Genomic DNA, 23,573 nt, shown 5'->3' with positions numbered 1-23,573 from the left:
GCACAAGTGGCTGAAGCACTCCTCTCTATTGTGGTCGCATTATTTATCTAAAAAAATAGTCCTGCAGAATGAAATGAATTACGGCAGTTTGGTGTGACATTGTTTTGGCCGCATGAGTATTTCGAACAATGGTCTGCATTTTTAATTTATTGGACTATTTTAGATCTGTTAATATTGTTTTTTTTTTATTGGCATGCTAAGCAGGCACCATTGACTTGCGCTAGTTTAGCCACTCAGGAGCCCTGAAACTGAAAAATAACTGACAAACTGCACGAAATTTGTTGAAATCAACTCCACCCACTTATTGAACCCCCGCTAACTCGAAGATTAAACATAATGTCAAAAATTCTGAACTTCCCCTTTAAAATAAAGTCCCGGCCGAAAAAATGTTGTCTATTAAAGTTGTAAAGCAATAAAACAAACAACAAATTAATTAAATTAATTAATTCAAATGAATTATTTTTCAAACAGATCATGTGACAAGCACGTAAGAGACGGTCCTTTGCTTTGCTTAGCCAAAACTACTCTGGAGGAGGCAAGATGTATATTTAAAATTTCTTTAAACCTAAGCTTTCAAGAGCTTCAACAACAACTGAGCTTGAACCGAGGATTGAAACATGAACAGTGTCATTATATATATATATATATATATATGTATATATATATATATATTAGGGCTGTCCCAAACGACTAATTTTCTCCCGATTAGTCAGCCGACTATTTTTATGATTAGTCGACTAATCTAATAATTTAAAAAAAAATTTTTTTTTGTTTTTTCTTGTTTACTAATTTAGCAATGAAATTTTTGTTGACGCTTATCAATTCACAAAAAACATATTGGAACACTTAAATTATTTATTAAAGTACAACACATAAATAATAATAAATCACAAATAAACAATGAGTTCAAATGCTGATAGAATTAACTCGTGTAGCATCCCGATTGAAAAGGTGGTCTCTTAAACTGATGGTTTACAACTTTTATTCCATCCTTGATGTAATCACACCGTAAGAGCTATGGTGCACACAAATAAAACAACACAATTACAAATTAACACAAACTTTTCACCTTTTTCCTTTTAAACCTTATTTATATATCAATGAATTGCCTTTACCTTAATTTAATATCTTATCATTGACAATCTCGCCCTTGAGTGCAATCACTGTATATACTGTATATATTTATGACTTTTTAACCTTATATAATTTTCTATACCATAAAATAAACCATAACATGAAATAAACCTTTCAGTTAGCATTAAAGAGCATATGACACGAGAAAAAAAGTCTAAAATGTCATTATTATGTGAATTACAATCATATTTTGAGACGATTCGACTATATACAACAATTTAGCAAAGCACAGATGACGAGAAATTAGTCTTTTAATCTGCTGGTTAGCCACGCCTACCATTATAGGGCTTTAGCGTCCCCAACAGGTGGATGACGTCAGCGGTAGACTTGGCTCATCGATTTTACTATTCAGCCCATTGAGGGGAAATTATTCAGAACGAGGAAAACGCGACGAAGAAAGCCGCAAAATGTCATTGTTTCAGTCTCTCTACTCCAATATTTTTACAGGATATACTTTTTACCCAAGTATTTTTCCCCAATAGCTATATAAACGGCTTGAAAAGGACCAGTCAGCCCGTTGAGGGGGAACTATTCACAACGAGGAAAACGCGACGAAGAGAGCGGCAAAATGTCATTGTTTCTGTCTCTTTATTTTAATATTTTTACAGGATACTCTTTTTATCCAAGTATTTTCCCCAATTGCTAAATAAATGGCATGGTCATGACAAATAACAGTCTTGTGCTGAATGGAATATGAAATAATAAAAATGCATTTATTCAGGACGACATGGCAAAATTACTCCATAATGGTCAAAACTGTCGACTTCACCTTTACTGTCGCACCTCCCGAACGATATTTTATGACACCTAAATCGGACATATGTCATTTCCCTTCCCCGGCTTCGGAGAATGTAAACAAACCAGAAGGCGTGACAGCTAGCCGACATGCTAACCCGAACCGAGTGATGTTTCAAAGTCTTCAAAGCGGAAAATCACACATAGCTATCCTGGATTATTTGACATGACGACCCGGTTGTCGAATGTCTTAGTGGATCGGCAAACCGCCCGGCGGAGAGCAATTTACAGTTCGTTCCCCGGAGGAGGGTGGCTGGAGCTAACGCAGCTAACGTGCTGCTGCTAATGCATTAGGAGAGCTTTTTACATGCCTATCAATGATCAAACGTAAGTAGTCCTTCATTTAAAGGAAGTTTGTAGTGTTTACTTTGTAATCGCTGTATTCGTATTTGACATAATACAAAACAAGATGTTTACTCACTTCATCGTAAGTCCAATGGTCCCACAGTAAATATCCACGGTGAATGGGAACCTTTTGAAACTCCAAAAAGGCGCATACGCCTCTCCCTCATACAGAATGATTTTTCCGCAGCCGTTTGGCTGGCGTGATGCGAAAAATAAACGTATTAATCCGCAAAATCAGCTGAATCCTTCGTCCTCATACACAACAATACACTGTAGCGTGAAGAGGACGTCTTCTACCGTACACGTCACAGCGCCCTCCTTAAAGTGCTTGTGACACGAAAAAGCATGTTTATTTCATAATACACGCGGTATTTTATGCTCCTGAATGATATGGACCGCTTGGATGTGTGTGGAAGCGATCGCTATATTTATTTAGTTTTTTGAATCCCGCGCCAGGAAAATGAGTGACTTCCGGCTTCGGTCTCGCATTGAGGAGGAGGGCGCTGTGACGTGTACGGTAGAAGACGTCCTCTTCACGCTACAGTGTACTGTTGTGTATGAGGACGAAGGATTCAGCTGATTTTGCGGATTAATACTTTTATTTTTTGCATCACGCCAGCCAAACGGCTGCAGAAAAATCATTCTGTATGCGGGAGAGGCGTATGCGCCTTTTTGGAGTTTCAAAAGGTTCCCATTCACCGTGGATATTTACTGTGGGACCATTGGACTTACAAGGAAGTGAGTAAACATCTTGTTTTGTATTATGTCAAATACGAATACAGTGATTACAAAGTAAACACTATAAAATTCCTTTAAATAAAGGACTACTTAACGTTTGATCATTGATAGGCATGTAAAAAGCTATCCTCACGCTCATTAGCAGTTTGCTGTTAGCACGTTAGCTACACAACAATTCCAGCCACCCTCCTCCAGGGAACGAACTGTAAATTGCTCTCCGCCGGGCGGTTTGCCGATCCGCAAAGAAACTCGACAACCGGGTCGTCATGTCAAATAATCCAGGCTAGTTATGTGTGATTTTCCACTTCGAAGACTTTGAAACATCCCTCGGTTCGGGTTAGCATGTCGGCTAGCTGTCACTCCTTCTGGTCTGTTTACATTCTCCGAAGCCGGGGAAGGGAAATGACATATGTCCGATTTAGGTGTCATAAAATATCGTTCGGCAGGTGTGACAGTAAAGGTAAAGTCGACTGTTTTGACCATTATGGAGTAATTTTGCCATGTCGTCTTGAATAAATGATTTTTATTATTTTATATTCCATTTAGCACAAGTTATTTGTCATGACCATGCCATTTATTTAGCAATTGGGGAAAGTACTTGGGTAAAAAGAATATCCTGTAAAAATATTGAAGTAAAGAGACAGAAACAATGACATTTTGCCGCTCTCTTCGTCGCATTTTCCTCATTGTGAATAGTTCCCCCTCGACGGGCTGACTGGTCCTTCTCAAGCCATTTATATAGCTGTTGGGGAAAATACTTGGATAAAAAGAATATCCTGTAAAATTATTGGGAGTAGAGAGACTGAAACAATGACATTTTGCAGCTCTCTTCGTCTCGTTTTCCTCGTTCTGAACAATTCCCCCTCAATGGGCTGAATAGTAAAACCGATGAGCCTAGTCTACCGCTGACGTCATCCACCTGTTGGGGACGCTAAAGCCCTATAATTGTAGGCGTGGCTAACCGGCAGATTAAAAGACTAATTTCTCGTCATCTGCGCTTTGCTAAATTGTTGTATATGGTCGAATCGTCTCAAAATATGATTCTAATTCACATAATAATGCCATTTAAGACTTTTTTTCTGCTGTCGTATGCTCTTTAATGCAAGACCGAAGCCGGAAGTCACTCATTTTCCTGGCGCGGGATTCAAAAAACTAAATAAATATAGCGATCTCTTCCACACACATCCAAGCGGTCCATATCATTCAGGAGCATAAAATACCGCGTGTATTATGAAATAAACATGCTTTTTCGTGTCACAGGCACTTTAAGGACAATACTAATAGTACTTATAGGCCCATTGTCAATGAAACATTATTATTCAGTAAGGCGACAGCACCCTCTGGTGTACAAAAAATGAAAAAAAAAAAAAGACAAACGGTGACGGCGCTTGAGGTGTTTATTCACGGCCTACGTGCAGCCAAGCTTGGAATTGAAGAGACAGGACAGAAGAGTGTACCCTCCGTTGTTTCTTTGAAATAAGTCAATGTTTTGGACACTCTGGTGCGCTTTTTTGGCTTTGTGCCGCTTTCCCCGCTTGCATACAGAGCATCCGACATTCTGAACTTTCCACACATATATATATTTTTTAACCCTTCATTAACCGTCGACGGGATGTTGTGCTCGTCGACGGATTTACGTCATCGATGACGTCGACTATGTCGACTAGTCGGGACAGCTCTAATATATATATATATATATATATATATATATATATATATATATATATATATATATAAAAAAACGGAAAACACTCAGGTGACTTGAAGTTCCGCTCTGAGACCCCCAATTTGACCAAATTTCAAAATTGTCTTATATGCATGTGTGATACATCACTGGAAAGCTTAAAACGATTATTTATCATCTCACATATCTGAGAAAATGCGACAGTAACAACAACAACAAATTAAGCGATAGTTATGAGGTAGATATCCGTGACTTTTTTGCAGACACCATTTTTTTCATTGTGACGTAATTTGTTTAAAAGTTAAAATATGCGAGTGAATAATTTTTTTAAGTTGGTTTTTTTTTTTTTTTATGAAGTATTAGACATCAATTAGTGATTCTATGCTAAAAAAAAGACAGACATTTTGAATAATAAATATAATTAATTACCTTCGTTTGATGGCTGGGTTGAAACCAAAGCGGTTGCGCGACGTCTGTAAACGGGGGTTTACTGGGCGAAACGGACAAATTAAAAATAGTTTGGGGGCTCAATGCGCCATTAATCTGCTATGGCAGCATATAGACATATTGTTCTAGTGCTGCAACGATTAATCGATCAACTCGAGTATTCGATTAGAAAAAAAGATTTGCATTAAATTTTGCTGCTTTGATGATTCGTTTAATTGAAGTTGCGTTGTAATGGTTTGATTTGAAAGTGTTTGCATTTAGTTTTATACACTGCCCTCTAGTCTGCCTCATTTCACATGGCTGAATCCAGCCGCTCCTTGTTAAGCCCAACATAAGCTAAGTTTTTGTTTGAGCAACTGTTTTTTTTAATGCATTCTTAAAGTAGTTTATTGGTCTATTTAGCCGTTTTTTGTGGGAACATGTATCTGAACCATTAGTCAAGAGCATTGTAAAAAAAAATTATTTTTTTTAATTGCATTTTATAGCATTTAAGCTAGCGGATTTTTGCTATGTAAGTTAGCCAATTGTTCTTTTCTTTTACATAGATCTTTTTTTGTTTGTTTTTTTTCATTCCGTTTGAGGCTCAGGTATTGTAATTTTTTATGTTGCATACCCGATTACTTGATTATTCGAACTAACTAGTTTATCGCTTAATCAACTACAAAAATAATCGATAGCTACAGCCTTATATTGTTCTTTTAAACTCAACAGTTCTTTTGGCTTAAAATACATCAGTTTATTTTTAATAAGGGTGCAAGAGCAGAAACTGCTTTTTCAGTCTTGTCTGTGTTTTCCACCATATATATAAATAGTAATTTAATTTTATTGCCGACACTGCATAACATCGGGCGAGAGCAAAAGCATTTGACAAGAATGTTTTCATCAATCAATTTTGCCCCTCCTTCCACAAAACTCAAACTCCGCCTATGATTGCAATGTTGATCCTTCACACGTGTGTGCCACTCGTAGGATAGCAACAGGTTGACGCTGCTTCTGGAGGACACGGAGAACTGGCTGTATGAAGAAGGGGAGGACCAATCTAAAAATGTATATGTGGAAAAGCTGGATGCCCTCAAGGTTTGTTTAATATCACTTTGCTTTTTTACATGGAAGCAATTGTAAATAGATGTATTATATCAAGTGGATAGTGTGTGTATTTATCGTATGGGGGGGGCTTATTGTCTGCAGAGTCTTGGTCAACCTATTCAAGAACGACACAAAGAGCACGAGGACCGGCCAAAGGCTTTTGAGGAGCTTGGCAAGAGGCTACAATTCTACATGAAGTTTGTGGATGCCTACAAACAGAAGGTGATCTTTTTAGACAGTTCAAGATCTTAGTCGGTTTGCTCTTGTTGTTCTCCATTTTTTTTGGTGAGGACACTAACTAGAATGGTCCTCTAATAACAGAGGAGTAGCCAATCGGAATGCAATGTGGTAGGTAAAGTCTAGGCATGTATACATATTGATCCACGAGTCCCTGATTAATTTCATGTATTCATTGCAGACTTATTGATGCCTATAAGTGTTAGCCAGTATAGGGCATGCATATGCTATGGGTGTGATTATCATGTATATGGGCTGTAAAGACTGTAGGTTCTGAGTTAGCCAGTGGAAGGCTTGTGGGCCCTTTGGCCAGTGGCAGGGAAGTTGGGTGCTGCAGCACCTCCTGGTGTTGGGGAAGAAAAAAAAGTGTTTTGCTATTCATTTTTTATTAAAAACAAATCAATAAATAGAACACATTTAACCAATACAGTATTTAGGGATTGAATATGTTGAAAGTTTTTTTTCTGTTGATAACATGGTCACCACCTGACACCTTGATTATCACCAGGTCACGTTGAATAAGGCGTTATTGGAACGGAAAAGTTAACTGTTGACAGAGGACGCATTAACATGGCGCAAAAGCAGCGATTTTTTTCTTTTCAAAAACAGCGAAATGTTCTTAAATTCAATTCGAGGTTGAAAATGAAGATGATTAGGATAGTTTAAAATATTGCCCAGCGAACTTCAAACAGCTTGCATTATAGCCATAATATTGTTTGTTGTTGCTGTTGCGCTTCCACCGTGCAGAGCGCTGTTTGATATTTGTGTGCAATTGCCACTCACCATCAATGGGGACTGTGTAGAAAAGAGTCCATTCCTTCAATCTCCAAACATCTCTGATGACCTCTCCTGGTCTGCCAACACCAGAGCAGTGTTAGGAAAGGCCCAGCAGCAACTCCCACTTCTTGAGAGTGCTCAAGAAAAAACATATGGAACAGAAGGTGCTGGCATCCTTCTACAGAGCCGCTGTGGAGAGCATACTGGAGCATCACGGTGTGGTATACTAGGTGCATAGCTGCAGACAGGAGAACCCTACAAAGATAACATTATTCAGGACCTGTCTCACCCCGGCCACCACTTCTTTGACCCGCTGCCCTCCAGCAGACGCTACAGATCCCCACAAAACAAGGACTAACAGGCTGAGAGACATCTCTTTTCCAGAGCCATCACTACCCTAAAAAAACACAAGATTCAGATTCAGAATATTTATTGTCATTGTTACAAAAAAGCACAACGAAACTTTGTTGGGAGCATCCATATGAACTCCCCATCAACGCTCTTTAACTTGTGAATGTTACCCATACTAAAATGTGAAAAAACCTGCACGTTACTCGGACCTCTTTCTGTATATATAGGAAAATTTTATTCATATTTTATATTGTTGTTGCACAAATGTCGCTGCTAACGTAGGACCTCATTGCACTATTTCTCTTGTAGCACATATTTCAGTCCAAGCCAGCTATAATCACTCATTTATAAGCCCTGCCTAGAGCATATATTTTCTTTCTTTGAAATCCCTCTATGAGTTTATACTGGAGTGCCAGTGAGTGTTCATTTTGTTGTTGACAATAACAATAAAGACCTATTCTTTTCTATTCTATTCCACAGGATGAGCGTTATCTCCATTTGGCCGCAGAAGATGTCCACACTGTGGAGAAGTGTTTGAACGATAGCATGGTGTGGATGAACAGCAAGATAAATATTCAGAGTAAACTGGCCGCCACTCAAGATCCAGCTGTCAAAGTAGCAGATATCATTGCTAAAATACAGGTACGTGCGATTAATTCTTCCCACGATCACTCCTCACGCTGACTTCAACGCGCTCAACGCTTGCAGGAAGTGCAGGACGTATGTGCTGCGGTGATCAACAAATCCAAGCCCACAGTAGCGGAGACGCATGAGGTGATCGACCAAAATCCTAACAGCGCTCCTAACAACGGGCCAGCCACCAAGCAAGGCCCAGATGGGACGGGGGACGCCAAGGGAAGCCAGCACAGCAAACATACGGCAAAGGAGATGGAAGTGGACTAAGAGGATTGCGTCCGTCACTACGACGACGACCGAGTAGACAGTAGGGATAGTGTTACAGTTACCTGGGACCACGTCAGCCACACGGGTGAAACGAGTGGCTTTGTTCATCTCCATATTATCGGTTTGCACTCTTACGTTCATCCTTATGTGTGACTATGACGTGCTTCTGTTCTCAAAAGCTATTTGACTATGAAATAAGAACCCATGCAATAGATTGAAATGTTTCACCTTTCCTTTACAGGAAGCGTTGCCTTTGTGTCCTCTACTGTAGAATGTGACACCCTCGCCCCAGCAGAACTAGAGTAGACAACAGCTGTTACCAAACTTGTGTGCGCTAGTACTAATTCTAAAGTATATATTTGTATGTCATTCATTTGGGACTACAGTATATGGTAAAGTGGGCAAAATTTAAATTCTATTTTAATAAAAGCCATTATTATATTTAAGAATGAACACGTTCCCAATCGTAACATGGGCTGACCTATAGTCTTTGTAGGAGTGATGAGCTACCTACTGTTGATTTTCTTGCAAGTTTCCATTTAGGACTTAAAGTTTGAAAAATAAACACATTCACCTGTGAAAACAAGTCGTCTATTGTGAAGTTATATTTTAAGTGGCTGGAATGAAAGCTTATGTTTGGTATTGTTAAAAGCAGAGTCAATACAACCCCCAGCAAACAGTATGGAATCAACAGTCTCGGACGAGCACTCACTCAGATGTTTTATTATGTAGAACATACTCAGATAAAAAGCTTGAAAAAATAATGAATTAGTTTAAAAGTGCAATTCCTTGGCGTTCAGAAACACTAAATAAAATGAATAAAAAAACATTGTGGTGGTCAGTTAATGTTACTTTTATAGAGCAAGTGCGGGGAAATAAATATGGAATCACTCCATTCTGAAGAAGAAAATATGGAATCACTAGAAAATACACACACCCAGTCAATTTCCTTTCCTTAATTGGGCCCCTGCCTCAGATCTGGTCGTTAGTCAGCAGTTAAAAACAGTGCAGTTATCACACCTTGGAGGGCTGTTGGACCAAGTGGATTCACAAAAATCATGGCTCCAACAAGAGAGATGTCTCTTGAGACCAAGGAGAGGATTATCAAACTTATTGAAGAAGGTAACACTACACGTATGGTTGCCAAAGATGTGGGCTGTTCACAGTCAGCTGTATGAAAAATCTGGACCAAGTACACAGAGCATGGCAGGTTGTTAAAGTTGAGCGTACTGGTTGACCAAGGAATACATCCAAACGTCATGACAAACAACTAAAGGCCATATGTCTTGAAACCAGAACATGTATAACAGGACAAATGAAGAAATGGGAGGAAGCTGGAGTCAAGGTATGTGACAGAACTGTGCAAAATCGGCTAAAGGACATGGGATTTTCATACAGGAAAGCTAAAAGGAAACCATCATTGACTCTTAAACAGGAAAGAACAAGACTGCAATGGGCTAATGAGAAGCAATCATGGACTGCGAATTACTGGATGAAGGTTATTTTCAGTGATGAGTCAAGAATCTGCATTAGACAAGGTGAAGATGCCGGAACTTTTGTTTGGTGCCGTTCCAGTGAGATTTACAAAGATGTCTGAAGAAAACATCAAAATTCCCTCAATCCTTGATGATATGCTTGGAAATGGAAAAAAAATGGTCCATGGAAAGGATGATCTGACAACTGCAATCAAAGAGTTGGCACCAAATTGATGAAGAGTACTGTTTGTCACTCATCAAGTCCATGCCTCAGAGATTGCAAGCTGTCATAAAAGCCAGAAGTGTTGCAACTAAATAAATACTAGAGATGTGTTTTGATTGTTATTTGTTTGTTTGTTTGTTTGTATCTCATGATTCCATATATTTTCCTCAGAATGGAGTGATTCTATATTTCCCTGCACTTGCTCTATAAAAGTAACATTTACTGACCACCACAATGTTTTTTATTCATTTTGTTTAGTGTTTCTGAATGCTAAAGAGTTGCACTTTTGAATTAACATTATTTTTCAAGCTTTTTATTGGAGTTTGTTCTACATAATAAAATGTCTGAGTGCTCGTCCGAGACTGTTGATGCCATACTTTTTGCCAGGGGTTGTACGTTGGACCACCTTGTGCATTCAGCCCACTGACATTTGTGTTGTTTTTTCAGATATTTGATGCAGGCTAAGAGCAGAACGGGGACAAGCGTCGTCACTTGTCGGCTATTTTGCGTCAGTGTTCTTCGATTAATGTAATATTGGAGCGTGTCCTTTAAATAAAGGTCTCTCCATTTTCAACTGATTTTCAAACTTTGTTTTATATGTATAAGAGAAGATACTGGATAGTTACAGCGTTAGACATCCAATCTATTTTGCCAGGGAGTTCTAACAGCAAATTGGATTGGACGTCTAGTGCCGTCAATGGCTGTGACACATGGTCACTCAGTTGAAATGGATTTCATGTGGCAGTGAACGAGTAAAAATAATTAAAAAAGGTTTTTCAACATCCAGCCTGAATCATAGCCACGTTAATAATGTTTGTTATCAGCAAACCTTTTGTAAATCTATCAAGAATTCAGCGAATTACGGTGAAACCAGAAACGGAATCACATCATCCCCGACGCAAGATGGCCGCTGGTGTTATTTTAAAAATGCTGCATTCGAGGAAGGTGGGAAATCGGAATTATCCCACTCGAATGGTACCAGATGCGACTTCAGAGCGTTCCAAATATGTAAACAGCAAAGAAAACTAATCGCGACAAGTTTTTTTTTATTTTGGTCATCAACATACATTTTGACCTCCAGTAAATATGCCTTCTCATAAGCGATCAAATACAGATATATTGCTATAATCTTTTTTATTTCTATAAATAACGGAATATCTTTAGTACAAATTATCGGATAACTTCATGCAAAGTGAGAGCAGCATATCCTCACGCAAAATCAGTAAAAAATCATATCGTGTTACGGGTAATTGTGTTTAGTAAATAAATTAATAAATAGATACTGATAAATGTATTTTTACAATCGTGTAATTTGTTTTACCATTGCCGGTCTGCTTTTCGACCGTCAGCGCCTTTTTCCGAACTTTTTTTATCCTGACTTCACGACCAGGTCCCCCCCAGTTCGAGTGGCGTTCCAAGGAAATCTCCGGCTTCCCATTTTCATCGAATGCAGCATGAGGAAAAAACGTTTCAAAACTCTCCCCTTCGCATTACTGGGCGGGCCCGTGTGACGTAGGCAGGCAGACGCACGGCGCGAATTTTCAAAATGGAGGAAAGGGCAATGTTTCGGAGGGGAATTCAACACCGTTCGCTGTTTGCTCTTTGAGAAGCACTTGGACGACTATCGGATGAACGGATTACTTTGACCATTTTCTACATGCGTCGAAAACGTCGAAAGAAGGCACGATGAGCGTCCAAATCGGTGACACAATTAACGTGAGTGTTATGCTAGCTCGAACAGAGTTCGCCGATAAGCTCGCTTGCACAAATAAGATAGCATCACAAACGATTGACAGCATTTTATATACATTTGCGTCTAATGGGGGGCCCAACTTCACAGTGGTCTGTTGAATTCTCAATCTTATTCAATAAAAGTGCATCAAAACCTCAAAGTGTACTGCCGTAAAGCAATCGGAAATTTACTTCATATAAAAGCGGGCGTATGTTTTGTATATTAGCTCTCACAAAATACTATAGCACATATTAATCCCGATGATGGAACATAAAATCCAGCAATTATGATACCCCTAACACTTAATTCCGGCTGCTTGGAGACGGCTCTGAGTGGCTTGGGTCGCGGGAAACAAGCCGGGATAATTGCATGTTGTGGTTGGCCATCTGACGGCGTCAGGTCTTGTTGGTTTCCAAGTGCCGCCAATGGCATTTGTTTCGGCGCCTGCCTTCGTCTTGCGTGCCGTTCGTTTTCGGGATGTTGTTAAACGGGGACGGCACTTATTGCAGGTTTCTCAACTATTCCCCCAGCTGTAGTAAAGATGACGAATATAGATTCACTCGGGAGATCAATATTGAGGTACTGTGCTTTCATTTTTTTAAATGCTCTGATTAGAAACCGAGAGAAATTTTTCGTAAGGTTAAGGAGATGGCTTTTGATTGTACCTAGGGGGTGCACGATATCCATTTTTTGAAACCGATATCGATAACCGATAATTAATATATAATTTTAAAATGTATATTCACCTGAGTTTTTGAACACCAGGAGGTTTAAAAAAAACTAGTGGTGGATTAAACATAGATTTGTCTTTGACCTAACTAGGCATGTGCTGGTATGATATTCTGATGGTATGATAACCTTAAGCCAAAATCTCACGGTATCGCGGTATTGCAATTACAGCTCTGAAATGTGTTACTTTGAGATATTTGGTTTAAAAAAAAAACACACACACAAAAAAACAAAAAAAAAACTTTTTCCATTGAACAGGATTTTTATTTTTCAAAACAGCAAATTGGAATGTAAGCATAAAGTTAAAATAAATGAGAAAAAAAATGATCAAATATTCTAAATAAAATTAAAATACATATAGTCCTTTAGGTGAGCCTCAACCCACAACCACAGCTAAACATTAAGACCATCAGAAAAAAAAACATAATTTAATTATTTAATTAAAAATAAAAACACAAGTTTTCCCCATTGAACAGGATTTTTTATCTTTCAAAACATTAGCAAACTGGAAAATAAGTATGTTAGTTTAAAATAAATTGAAATAAAATAACTGAAATATTCTAAATAAACTTTAAAAGCAGTCCTTTAGATGAGCCTGACCTTACGCCACAGCTCAACATTACCATCAGAAAAAAAAAATATATATATATTTTCCATAAAATGCCCGTGTGTATGACTTGTAACATGTTTACATTATACACACACTGTTTTTCTCAACACATACAGTGGCCAGAGAGAAAAAAAACATATTTTACCACCGCTGGAGGGAAACGTTCATGACATTGTTTACTAACCTTTAATTGTGTATAAATGTGAAATCATACTGGAGTAGGGTTGCAGCTATCGAATATTTTAGTAATGGAGTAATCGACTGAAAATTCTATCGATTAATCAAGTAATCGGATAAAACTTTTTTGGGGGGGTAAAGAGCAATTAGAAATATACATGACAAAAAAAGACATTTCATCTAATATTGAACCATTTTCACTCAATGTCTTTATTTTCGATGTACATTGTTGAAAACAGCCAACAATTGCATCTCAAATGTGACTACAATAAAAAAAAAAAGACTAATTCACTGCTTTCATTCAAAAAAACTTCTAGATCTTATTAAAAAAAAAACAAACAAACATATTTCTTACCTAAAAATGTAGTTACGCTTGATAACACACACCACTTACAAGCTAGGTATCTTTCCCACGTGTTTCAGTTGAATTTCCATTTGTGTCGAGCTATTTTTAAGTTCTAGTTAAGTTTGAAGTTAGTCTAAACATTAAGTCCTGATAGGATTTTGGGTTTTTGCAGTGTTCAAAATAAATCTATGATACCTGCTGTATTGGAGCACATTCGGGACAAGTGCTACTTGGTGTTTTATCCAGCAATGACTATTGAGCTAAAATTGACAGCATTTTTATTTTACACCCCCATCACTCTACAGCGCTATGCTTTCATAGATTAAATAAAGCCTGTATGTAAGACACGTTAGCCACGTATCGACAGTGGTCATAATTAATAGAAACCTAGCCCTCCGCAGGGCTAACGTTACGTGAGCGAGTGACATTAACGTTATATTTAGTAGCGCTGAGAAGTCTACTGCTTTAAGATGGCGGCTGTTTACTAACGCCGCCCAGACTCGGCCGAGTCAGTCATTTCGCATCTAGTTCTAAATACATGTGATATCTATTAGACTTATCAGAGGCTACCTGCTACCACCGTAGCATCATGCGGGAGTAGTTTTTAGCAACGTCGGCGTAGTTTGTAGCGGCTTTCGGCTGCAGTAAGGTATTTTTTTATTGTTTCTTCCTCTACACACATAACGTCGCGCGCGTTGTCCCACATTAAAAGTAGTCCGGGCAAAACGTGATACTTAGAGCTGTCAAGATTAAACGATTCCTCTCGGTGAATAAAATTACTCGGATCAGTTTTTAAACTCGAGTTGCTCGAGAATTCGTTTATGCTCTACTGAAGGTGTTGCCTCCTCGGCAGCCACCTCTGCAAACATGTTTATATGTCTGTTGGCCTTCCTCTAAGCCGCGGCAGTCTGTAACTTTTCTGTAGCCGAAGTATTATAGCACCAGCGATTTCGTTTTCTACGCTGGGGGGGGGGGAGTTCAGGAGTTTCACCTCCTCTAGCCATCGTGCAGCACAGCTGACACTGAGCAACAATCGGTGGGTGAGGGTTGAGCCTTGCACCTGCAAGCAAGGGATTTCTCCCTGTATTTTTGGGACATAAAAAATAGCTAATACCCTGGGGACTTATGACAGAAAATGTTTGCGATTTTGAAACCGTGACGTTTTCATACCACGGTATACCTTGAAACTGGTAATCAGCACATGTCTAGTCACTAACGTTTGTCTTCCTCACAGACTATGAGAATATTTCTACAACAATATTCTATGATTGCAACTTTCCTTTAAACAACTGAGTGTCTTTCTTAACTCCTTGACAGACGAACTGAGAAGACTTGCTTTGAAAGCTCATGTTGAGTGCCATTGACGCCGCTAGCCGTCCAATTACTTTTGATGAATTGGACGTCTAGCGCCGTCAATGGCGGCCAATGAGTATACACTATTCCAGTGGAATATTTTGGTAGCAACTTGCAGGTTGCTTTATTAAACGGGGACATCTTTTTAAAATGATATATCAATTCTTGGTGGCAACATTTCTTGGATTGGGTTTTTCGTGGCAGCCTTTGTAATAGCAGCAAATATCGCATTGTCGTCCAAAGAATCAATATCGTATTGGATCGGCGTGAACTTTTCAAGCTAATTATGTTTCATGGTCTTGTTTGACTTCTCTGCAGGATTTTGATGTACTCAACCTCCTCGGGAAAGGCTCGTACGGCAGCGTTTACCGGGCAAAATCCAAAAAGACGGGTCTGGAGGTTGCCATCAAAATGGTAAGAATGAGTTTGATAAATGACATGTTATCGGCATTACCGTTCATGAAAAGGTGAGCTTATGTGCGACAGATTGACCACTCCCTCTCACCTACCTGTTTTGTGGCATGGTCTTTTTTTGTTTCAGATTGAAATGAAGTTCTTGCAAAAAGCGAAGATGCGCCAGCGTGTGGCTAGCGAAGTAGACATTCACTGCCGCTTAAAACACCCTTCCATACTCGAGGTAAGCACACACGCGTCCGTTATTTAAGTGTTTCAAGTTAGTTCCAGTGCAGTTCAAGTGTTCATTGGCTGTTGGTGAAGTAAAGTAGTCCCTTTCTGTAAGTGCTGCCATGGTTACATCACGCAGAGCTGTTCTCGGTACTCTTGAATACTCAGTTGCTAGAGGAAGTATTTGGTTGCCTGTATGTACTAGGCCTGAACCAGTGTTGTTTTTGGTAGCCCTTTTAATTTTTGTCTTAGTCTTTTGGACGATAATACTTCTTAATGCACGAATCCGTTTTTTTCGCCTTTTTCCGACTCGAGTGAGGCATTAACTTGATCGTCTGAACATAGTGCTGCAACGATTAATCGATTAACTCGAGTACTCGATGAGAAAAAAAGATTTGAATTAAATTTTGCTGCTTCGAGTATTCGTTTAAATTTTGTGGCGTTGTAATGATTTATTTTGAAAGCGTTTGCATTTAGTTTTATTGATTTGGGTGGATACACTGCCTTCTAGTCTACCTCATTTCACATGGCTGAATCCAGGTGCTCCCTGTTAAGACCAAAATAAGCTGTTTTTGTTTGAGCTAATGTTTTTTTGTTTTTTTAATGCATTCGTAATTTAATTTGTAGGTTTATTTAGCCTATTTTTGTGGGAATATGTGTCTGAACCATTTGTTAAGAGCACTGTAAAAAAAAAAGTTAGTTTATAGGATTTAAATTAGCAGACTTTTGCTATGTACGTTAGCCAATTGTTCTTTTGTTGTACATAGATCCTCATTTATTTATTATACTGTTTGAGGCTTAGTTCAGGTCAGAGGTTGCGCTAGACTTTTTCGTTGTCTGTCATTTTGACTGACAGGGTCATAAAAATCCGGTCATAATCTATTTTTACCCGTCACTTAAATTTTTAAAATGACTATATCTTGATGCAGTCACTATATGTATAAACTAGGGCTGTCAAAACTATTGCGTTAACGGGCGTTAATTAATTTTTTAAATTAATCACGTTAAAATATTTGACGCAATTAACACACCTGCTGGCATATTGCCTCAAACATTACAATGAGGCTGTTTATGGACATTAAGAGTGAAGAGAATGCCACCGGCCGCTTGGGGGCAGCGCCGTTCCGTACTCATGTTGTGTCTTCTAAACGTGGGAGAATTAGTAGTTGTGAGACGTTTATGCTGTATTCACAATGCAATGCAAATTGCTATTTGTGCTCCACACATATTTCGGTAAGTTTTCTTTCTTTTAGTGGCAATTATGTGTCTCTTGTTTTATTTTGGGTAAGATATGTACAGATACAGTGGTGAGAACAAGTATTTGATACACTGCCAATGGGTTTTGGCAGTGTATCAAATACTTGTTCTCACCACTGTATGTTATACAGTAAAGGCGAGTGGACACAGACGCGCCGTTTATTGGCAAAAGCTTCTCCTTCACAACAAACATAAGTATCGTTTAGTGAAAGCACAACAAAAATAATATTCCTATCTCTCAAAAAAAAAAAAAATGTTCTCAAAAAAAAAAGTACTTCAGTCTATAGTAATGAGGCCCTATTCTGACACACAGTTAAACAACAATGCTAAATAAACTGGCATTCCATATCAATTTAGCAATGCAAAATACACGTAAAACTTTTCACTCTATTTTTATTCTTCTTATTATTATATTAACTCTACTTTTGATTGAAAATTTTACAAATTTTATTAAAACGAAAATAGGAAGAAGGGTTTTAATATAAAATTACTCTAACTTGTAACTATAACATTTATCGTTTAAGAACTACAAGTCTATCTATCCGTGGATCACTTTAGCAGAAAGAATGTTAATAATGCCATTTGTGGATTTATTGTTACAATAAACAAATACAGTACTGATGTACAGTATGTTGTATGTATATATCAGTCATGTGTCTTATCTTTCCATTCCAACAATAATTTACATAAAAATATGGCATATTTTAGAGATGGTTTGAATTGCGATTAATTGCGATTAATTACGATTAATTAATTTTTAAGCTGTAATTAACTCGATTAAAAATTTTAATCGTTTGACAGCCCTAGTATATACACAATAATACAATAATACTTTATAATATAAAGTAACTAACATTAGTGCAGTCATGGATTACAGTAAGCACGCCAGTGCTGTGTTTCCATATATATTTTTATTATGTATATACAGGATATATATACCCCCCCAAGTGGGACCTTCCATGATCCTAATACATTTAATAATAATAAAATATTATATAATTCCATTATATATATATATTTTTTTTTTAAATTTATTATTATTATTATTATTATTATTAAGTAAAAATGCACGTTGATACGACGCACATAAACATAACTTCAATTTTTAAAAAATCGTTAGAAAGTTGTATGGACTTACATTTCGCTAGCTTGTTGTTTCCTGTTGTCTTCCGAAATACACCTGGGTGACGGCGCGTCAAGTGTTCGTTCATAGCCGACGTGCTACCGTGGTATGCGAGCTCAGCTTAGCAAAAAGAGTACACACAGTGGTGGCACCCTCCATATTTTCCTTGAAATAATTTCAGGCTCTGGCTAGTCTGGTCCGCTTTTTTGGCTTTATGCCGCTTTCACAGTGTTACCAATTCTGCCCTTCTTGGTAATTGGTGGCCTTTTCAACTGCTCGCCGCTGTGAGGAGTGAACCGGCGATTCACTTGATTCGTTGTCATCCTTCATCCGCCACTGCATCAGTCCCTCTTTTTTCACCTCTTTTATCAACACCATCGTCGTTTTGGGGCTTTTTGAAGAAACTTCGGACACTCAGTTGCCTTGACATTTTTCCGAGTAAGGCCAACGACGTCATGCATCAAGAGAGACAATAGCTAATTAATATGCTCACTGGCCACCCTGTGGTCTGGGGTGTGAAAATGACAGATGGACTTCAGTTTTTTCCGTCACCGTTTTAAAAAACCGGTCAACGACGGAAAATACTCGGTTAACGCGACCCCTGGCTCAGGTAATTTAATTTTTCATGTTCCCTACCCGATTATTCAAACTAATGGTTAATCAGTTAGTCGACTATTAAAATAATAGATAGCTGCAGCCCTAGTCTGAACGGGACAAGTCGTATAGAGGTGGACCATTTCAAATCCGATCTAGGTCCCTTTCGTATGTGGTTTAAATCTGATCTGGGCCACATTTTTCCAGAATCTGACGGCGGTCTGAACTGTCAAGTCTCCCAAATCGGAATTAATGCAGCAATTATGTCGGCAAAGAGTGAGAGCAGCACGCAAGACTGCAGCGATGTGGCTGTTCATTAGCGTTAGCGCCTAGCTTGAACACGGCTTGTACTACGCTGGAGGCGGGCGTGACCACTGTCTTAAAAAAACTACAATAATGCTCGGTTTGTTACTGTGCGCCAAATGAGCACTATTTCAGTATTGCACATGGCCAAGTCGGGGCAAACTGACTTGGACACACACATAAGTTTTATGTGTGTGCGTCATGCACGCACAGTGCAGTTATTTGTTTTGATGCTTCTGCGCATGCGGGTCAGTTTTTGCAGCACTTGTCCGACTGTGAATTAGTGCGCATGCGTGATACCTGAACGGGCTCAATAAACAAAGGCAGTCTGAACGGGCACGCCCAAAAAAAGGATAAGATTTACTCATGAGGACAATATGCCGAAAAATTTTACTCAAAAACAAAAATTAATAGAAAAAAACGATAGTGTCATTGGACAGAGGGACAGTTTTTATTTTTGCTGCAGGCAGTACCGGCTTCTTTGTTTTAGAATCGGTTTTACAAATCAGGAAATTCTTAATACTTTGCCTCATCTACTAGTACATCGAATTATAATCAATAGAAGGATTTATATGGATATTTCCTCGTAGCTCACAGCTAATTTACATGTACGGAAACGGCTACATTCCCGTTACGTAATAATACGACTTTTTTCTCGTAGCATTAGTACGATTTTAATCTCGCAGTTCTTTTTTTTCTTTATTTGGCCCTAATACTCCGTTGTACTACATCACCACCATCCGTTGACAACTTTTATCTTTCCAAAATGCTCATCTGAAATACAACCAGTGACATCAGCAACGAACATATGCTATGCTGGGACGCGACGATTCGGGTCAAAGGCACGTCATTACCAGTGGCATCTCCTGGCAAAAGCTGGAACTGCAGGGGCTGATAAGGAGTCTTTCCTTTGAAGTGTTAGCATAAAGGAAAGCTGATTTTGATGTGCTATTTCGTCATCCTCTTACAATAATCGCCGGTCACTTTATTTTGGTTTTTTTGTTTGTTTGTTTGGTTGGTTGGTTGTTTTTTTTTTGTAGAAAACATAAAATACTTAACCAAATTCTCATTCCACTATATTGATTTTTAATTCCTCTTCAGGGACAGAATTGAACATCCATTTGACTAAGGATGTAGCCAATTTTAGCAGTGGTGGCCAGCAGTGTTGTTTTCATCAACGATGACTATAACGAAAATATTTCGTCAACAAACAATTATTTCGTGACGATGACGAGACAATAACGAGCTAAAAACGTGTTTTGGGAGACTAAAGCATAACGTGACTAATGCCAGTTTTCTTCTGACGAGACGAAAATGCGCCATAGTTTCCGTCACATGTTCACAAGGTGTTGCAGCTGCTCTCCAGTCTCCAGGCTTGCACACACGGTAAGATTTGTTTTCTTGTCTTTGCCAGAGAGAATATGCAATGTTGCATGAGCATTTAAAGGTCTATGCTGAGTGATCATGACACACTAAATGTAACCCGTAGCGTTAGCATAGCATTCGCGTTCAACGTTATGCTATGCTCACGTTAGCATTAGGCAAATGCTAATGGCAAGTATCATCCTAAACTCTCGACAACTTTTTTTTTTTTTTTTTTTACATAGTTTGTGACGTCCAGATGGGTATAATTAATTGAAAATAATACTGTTTTCCTGCCGAGTGTGTATTATCACCAAGTTGGTGTTATCCTTGTAGAAGCTACAATATGTGCTCGTATGCCAATGTCCATTCAAAATAGTTGGAAATCTTTATTTTTGTAAAGAGTAAATATTTTTTTTAAACATTTTCAGTTAACGTCGACTAAAACGGGACGAAATTAGTCTCGAGTTTTCGTCAACAAAAATTAGACGAAAGCAAACACATTTTGAAATGACTAAAATATGAGTAAGACTAATAAGTATTGTTGTCCAAAAGACCAAATTCAAAGGCCTGTGAAAAACAACATTGGTGGCCAGCATCCTGAGGGAATGTTCAAGGGAAAAAAAGTAAATATTTGTCCAAATATGGTTTTGGTGAATATTTTAAGGGGAGACTATATACAAATAAAGACTTATGAAGTTGTTTTGTATCAATAATGTGAGCGATGTGGGGGGGGATGCAGTGTGCTTGTGTAACTATTAAGGGTGGTGCTCTGTTCGGAACGGAGGCGTAACCCTTACTTTTCGAGGCTTTGAGTCGATTGGGTTACAGTTTCTTTGTGTAGATTATATATACTCAGTCTTGTCTACTATAATGAGGACAAACACGGTAGAATAGTATAACCCAGAAACGTCAACGGCGCGACAACGTTGTCGCCGCGAGAACGCAGTGAAACGCGGGCGTTAAAGTCAATCAACCAATGCACACCAGTCGCATTGCGGCCGCGTGTTAAACGCGTCCCAGAAGCGGCTCAACACGACGCACACGAAAAGAACGGCAGAGTTTATTATTTGACGCGAGAAGCGACCCTCCTGCGTCAATACTACTACCAGTAGCTAGGATCGGGCAGACCGGAAGTCACTCGTTTAAAAATACGGTGGATCCGGTTGATTTTCAAACTAATCGTAACGCACTTTTTGAGTCCATCAGATCTCTTGAGTGGTAGATTGGGGCACAGTTGACTTGTCTTTGTTGATTTACTGCTGTCTTCTCTGCTATAATAATAACCAACACGGCCCCATGTTCAATACAAAACCCTCCTACAACAAAAAAAGTAGGAACTAATATTCACATAGGAACTAAAGTTATACAACATAAAATATACAATATAAATGAATACTACATCACATTTGTAAAATACACACACATAATAAAATAAATAATAGCCCATTTATATAAAATAAATTGAAATGAACTAAAACACCTGTAGTTAAATAATAAGAATAATACACAGATCCTGCTTACACAATTAAATTTATTAATTTCTGTGTGGCGCTTTAACTTGAGAAAATCCACCAATAAAGCGTTTGGAAACCGTTCATTAGAAAAAAAATGATTCATTGAGACATTTCATTTGTAAAATACATGTTAAATTCTTTGTCATTTGGATTGCTTTTCTCTTTAGCACAGGACTTCTCTTTTCTTTGTTTCAGAAAGAAAGCTGACCAATACGCGGGGTCTGAAAGGCAAATTGTTGTTGGATTACCGTATCTTTAAATACCCGCTCATTTTTTAGCAGAATTCTAGCTTTGTATTTCTTTGTATTTTCTAGCTAATGTTCCTATTGTTGAAAGCACAAAGGTGTGTAATAAACTAACACATTTATATTTTGCATTTTGTTTTCTTACTGTACCAAAAATGAACCGAAATGTGACCTCAAGACCGAGGTACGTACCGAACCGAGATTTTTGTGTAACTTTTGTAACCATGGTCATTATGCGGGATGGGGAACATTCAAAGATTTTTACTGAGGTACATTATTGTCTGCACAATTTTTGGATTGAGTCCATTTCTTTTTTTTTTTTTCTTACAACTTCTCCACATTTAGAAAATACTCACAGGGAACAGATAATGCTGGTGTGCATACAAAATATTTTGCTAAATGGAATAAATGAGGGTACATATTCTGGTCGTTCTGCCAGTAAATAAGTGGGTTTTCGGTTCTTCTCAGTGGTAGATCAGTAAAGTACCGCTGCACCTACTTTGTTGCATCTGCTGAGGCATTCCTTGACCTCCTGGTATCAGACGCATCTCTGTCCAGAGTATGTATACTGAACTTTAAGTTTTTTTCCACCTGTGTAACGTTTTAAAGTGACAAAACTTATGTTATGTGTTTATAGACAGCGCACGTACCTATAGGCGGAGTTTGACTTTTAAGGCAGGGGGGGCACAACATGTTGATGAACCCGAAACGCAGTGTCGGCAATAAAATTAACTTACAAGAAAACGTATAATAATTACTTACCCCCGTCAAAAATTGTATCCCCCGGATGGAGCCACTCCGCTGAACTGATTTCCTTGATGTCTGTGTTTTGGTGATGTAGTTATCTACAAGGTTGGCCCATCCAAAAAAAAAAAAAAATCTGTCGTATAACGTAACATACATACTGAATGTAGAAAAAGGCAATGTTTCACAGTTTTACTTGTAGGATGACCTATAACTGTTATTACTGTAATTTAAGTCCTGTATGGAGTTTTTCCGGGTTGATAAACGTTGATGTCCAAGATATATAACTGTTGTTCTTTTCTGGTTTCAATTAATTGTTTAAGTAGACATAAATGTGTCTCCCGCAGTCAGGGGATACAATTTTTGACAGGGGTAACTAACTACGTTGGCAAGACACCGGTGGTGGCTCTTTTGTACAATTAGCGTCTTTTGTGGGGCAAATTTAAACTCCGCTCACTATTTTGACAGTGGTCTCTGGCGTTTCATGGGCCACATTTTCAATCCTTGGCTCTTTCTCAATAGTTGTTGTTGCTTTTGAAAGCTTAGGTTTGAAAAGATTATGTCAGGGGTCAGCAACCCTGGTCCTCGGGTGCCCTAAACTATTTTAAATTTGTCCGTTTTACCCTGGAAATCCCCGTTTACAGACGTCGCGCAACAGCTTT

At 38.4% G+C, this 23,573-nt stretch overlaps 2 protein-coding genes across 2 annotated transcripts in view; both read left to right on the top strand.

Annotated features, from left to right (window-relative positions):
• hspa4l (heat shock protein 4 like) overlaps positions 1-9,189 on the top strand; it is a 35,314-nt gene extending 26,125 nt beyond the window's left edge. Inside the window, exons 16-19 of the mRNA XM_057858545.1 lie at positions 6,113-6,220; positions 6,332-6,451; positions 8,075-8,236; positions 8,303-9,189. Of these exons, the coding sequence (XP_057714528.1) occupies positions 6,113-6,220; positions 6,332-6,451; positions 8,075-8,236; positions 8,303-8,497 (585 nt within the window). The 3' untranslated portion in view covers positions 8,498-9,189. The remainder of the gene's footprint in view (positions 1-6,112; positions 6,221-6,331; positions 6,452-8,074; positions 8,237-8,302) is intronic.
• Positions 9,190-11,701: 2,512 nt separating this feature from the next.
• plk4 (polo-like kinase 4 (Drosophila)) overlaps positions 11,702-23,573 on the top strand; it is a 29,967-nt gene continuing 18,095 nt past the window's right edge. Inside the window, exons 1-3 of the mRNA XM_057860475.1 lie at positions 11,702-11,911; positions 15,461-15,556; positions 15,684-15,779. Of these exons, the coding sequence (XP_057716458.1) occupies positions 11,882-11,911; positions 15,461-15,556; positions 15,684-15,779 (222 nt within the window). The 5' untranslated portion in view covers positions 11,702-11,881. The remainder of the gene's footprint in view (positions 11,912-15,460; positions 15,557-15,683; positions 15,780-23,573) is intronic.

Source organism: Corythoichthys intestinalis, chromosome 15 (assembly GCF_030265065.1).
Source record: "Corythoichthys intestinalis isolate RoL2023-P3 chromosome 15, ASM3026506v1, whole genome shotgun sequence".
NCBI classification, from domain to species: Eukaryota; Metazoa; Chordata; class Actinopteri; order Syngnathiformes; family Syngnathidae; genus Corythoichthys; species Corythoichthys intestinalis.
This window is presented reverse-complemented; position numbering and strand designations above follow the sequence as displayed.